This window comes from Malurus melanocephalus, unplaced genomic scaffold (genome assembly GCF_030028575.1).
Source record: "Malurus melanocephalus ecotype Western Australia unplaced genomic scaffold, MMel_1.1 scaffold_775, whole genome shotgun sequence".
Lineage (NCBI taxonomy): Eukaryota > Metazoa > Chordata > Aves > Passeriformes > Maluridae > Malurus > Malurus melanocephalus.
In genome coordinates, this window is record NW_026624007.1 from 95,384 (window position 1) to 97,708 (window position 2,325).

A 2,325-nucleotide genomic window follows, 5' to 3' on the forward strand; every position below is an offset into this window, starting at 1 on the left:
TTTGGTGTTCCCTTGCACTGTCCCCTCCCTGTCACCGCTCTGTGACCCTCTGTGATCGTGGTGTTTGTCACCACACAATCCCACAGGGTTTTCCCCTCTGGCTCTGAAGGAAAGATGGGTCTGCTGCTCCTCTGTGGGGAGGCAGATGGAATATTGAGTTCAGGACTGCCTTGGGCGCTGAGAATCCTAAAATAATTCAGATTGGAAAAGACCTTAAAGGCCATATTTTTCCAACCACCAGACCAGGGTGCTCGGAGGGGTTGCTTTGCAACACCTCTGTGTCTGGAAAAGATAGGCTGGGGAGCTTTGGGAATTCAAAATCCACGAGTCCTGAGCTATCAGGGCATGAACAAATGCCTTTGTATCCTCAAAGGGTTCTTAGAAACTCACTGATGCAAAGCACTGAGTCATTATTGGTGCTTTTACCTTTGAAGTACCTTAAAATCATCTTGGCTGTTTGGCATTTGTTATTTCTRCTCAAATGATGAATGTTTTCCCAAGTCCTGCTGCAGGAGAAGGCATTTTCCCCATGGAATGGCAGGGTCCTGAGATGACACACGGCCAAACTGGTTGTGGTTTTGTCTCCTGGGGATTGCCAAGAGCCCTGCCCAGGTGAGGGGCCTCCCTTTGAGGGATGGAGAATGAGTTTTATTCAAGGCAAAGCCTAAAATCTTAATAAAACTCAGTRGCAGGTGTGGGATCAGAACAGGATTCTTTATTTGCTGTCTGTGCAGCTCACAGCTTCCAAACTCTCCAAGCAAAATGCCCAAATTCTGCTGTTCCGGGTGTTTCAAAAGTTTCAAAAACCTCTGAGTGGCCCCACTCAGAGGCTTGAATTTTCCTGGTRTTTCTACAGTAAAATAAAACCAGGGAAAAGCATGGAGGGAACCAGCTCACCATTGGGGAAACAGTTATTTTCAGGACTAACAAATCCTTCCCAAATTCTCCCGTTCCACCCCCAGCTCACCGCTGGGGAAACAAGTTATTTTCAGGGCTAACAAATCCTCCCCAAGTGCCRCCCTGAGATTTAATTTTGAAAGCACAAAAAGGGAGGGTGAGGAGAGAGGAAAGCCATAAAACACGCACGCCGTTCCCATCTCYCTCCTTTTCCGGGGGGCCTCGGGGAAAACCCTGCCGCATGTGCTGTCATCCCGTTTGATCGAGCACGGGGTGTTCCTTTCCCGACACAGCCTTTGGAAAGGCTGTTTCCCTCCTGGGGATGGGCTGTTGTCGAGGGCAGCGTTCCTATAAAAGCTCCTGGGAGCCAGGTGTGGGGAGGCTGATAGAGGATGGGGAAAGGAGTGGTGTGGGATTGAGCGGGGAGCTGGAGCGTGAGCGGAATGTGTCGGTTCGAGCGATCCTTTTAATGTTATGGAGGCATTARAAATATCTCTGAGGAGAGGAGAGTAGAGAGAGGGGTAACAAAAAAAAAAAAAAAAAATGGAAAAAAAGTGTAATCTCCCTGAAAACCTCTGAGGCCACGCCACGGAAAGCTTTGAAGGGAGCGCCAGCTGAAGTGGTTTGTGTGCAGCCAGGGGATGTGGGAGAGGCAGATGAGGAGGAGGAAGGAAGGAGGATGCCTTGCTCAGGGTTGGGGAGCCAGGCTGTGCTTGCAGAGCTGTGCAGAGCTTCCCCTCTCACCAGGGCTGTGCCCTTTGTGCCCGTTCCCATCCCGGAGCTGCCACCCCAGCGTGTCCCTGCTCTGGGGTTCGGTGTCCTTGCATGCTGGCAAAGGGCTGAGCCCCTGCCAGGAGGGGAGCTCTGTCCTGGCTGTGGGGCTGGACGCTGACACCGTTTCCCTTTGGCCTCTGGCGAACAGGAAATGGTCATTGCTGGGCTCCAGCCGGAGACTGCCTACTCCATCACCGTGGCCGCCTACACCATGAAGGGAGACGGCGCTCGCAGCAAGCCCAAAGTGGTCACCACCAAGGGTGCAGGTGAGAGCCTCTTCTTCAACCCTTTCCTAAAGCCAAGAACTCCAGCCTCACCTCCTTTCATMCCATTTTCATCCCTCCTGGCTGCTCCAAAGGCAGATTTAGATTTAGCTGGGCAGAAATCCCTTCATTGTTCACAGCTCTGGCAGTGCTGACCTGTACTGGCTCATGTTCCTGTTTTACTCCTGCTCTTCTCCTTCCCCTCCAGCTCTGCCCATGGTTCTCCTCACTGATTCCCCACCTCTCTCCTTTCCTCCTCCACCCTTTCTGTTTCCCTCTCCTGGACCTTTTCCCTGTGCCAGGCTCCCTTGTCACCGTCCCTTGTCACCATCCCTTGTCACCGTCTCTTGTCACCCTCCTCATCCCTCCCCTTTAGGATCTGATCAATCAC

General features: G+C 52.2%; 1 protein-coding gene across 1 annotated transcript in view; it reads left to right on the plus strand.

The window, feature by feature from the left end:
* LOC130584833 (receptor-type tyrosine-protein phosphatase S-like) overlaps nt 1-2,325 on the plus strand; it is a gene marked incomplete at its 5' end in the record, with an annotated part of 46,584 nt that overhangs the window by 10,798 nt on the left and 33,461 nt on the right. The window contains one exon of the mRNA XM_057385062.1: nt 1,791-1,937. Within this exon, the coding sequence (XP_057241045.1) occupies nt 1,791-1,937 (147 nt within the window). The remainder of the gene's footprint in view (nt 1-1,790; nt 1,938-2,325) is intronic.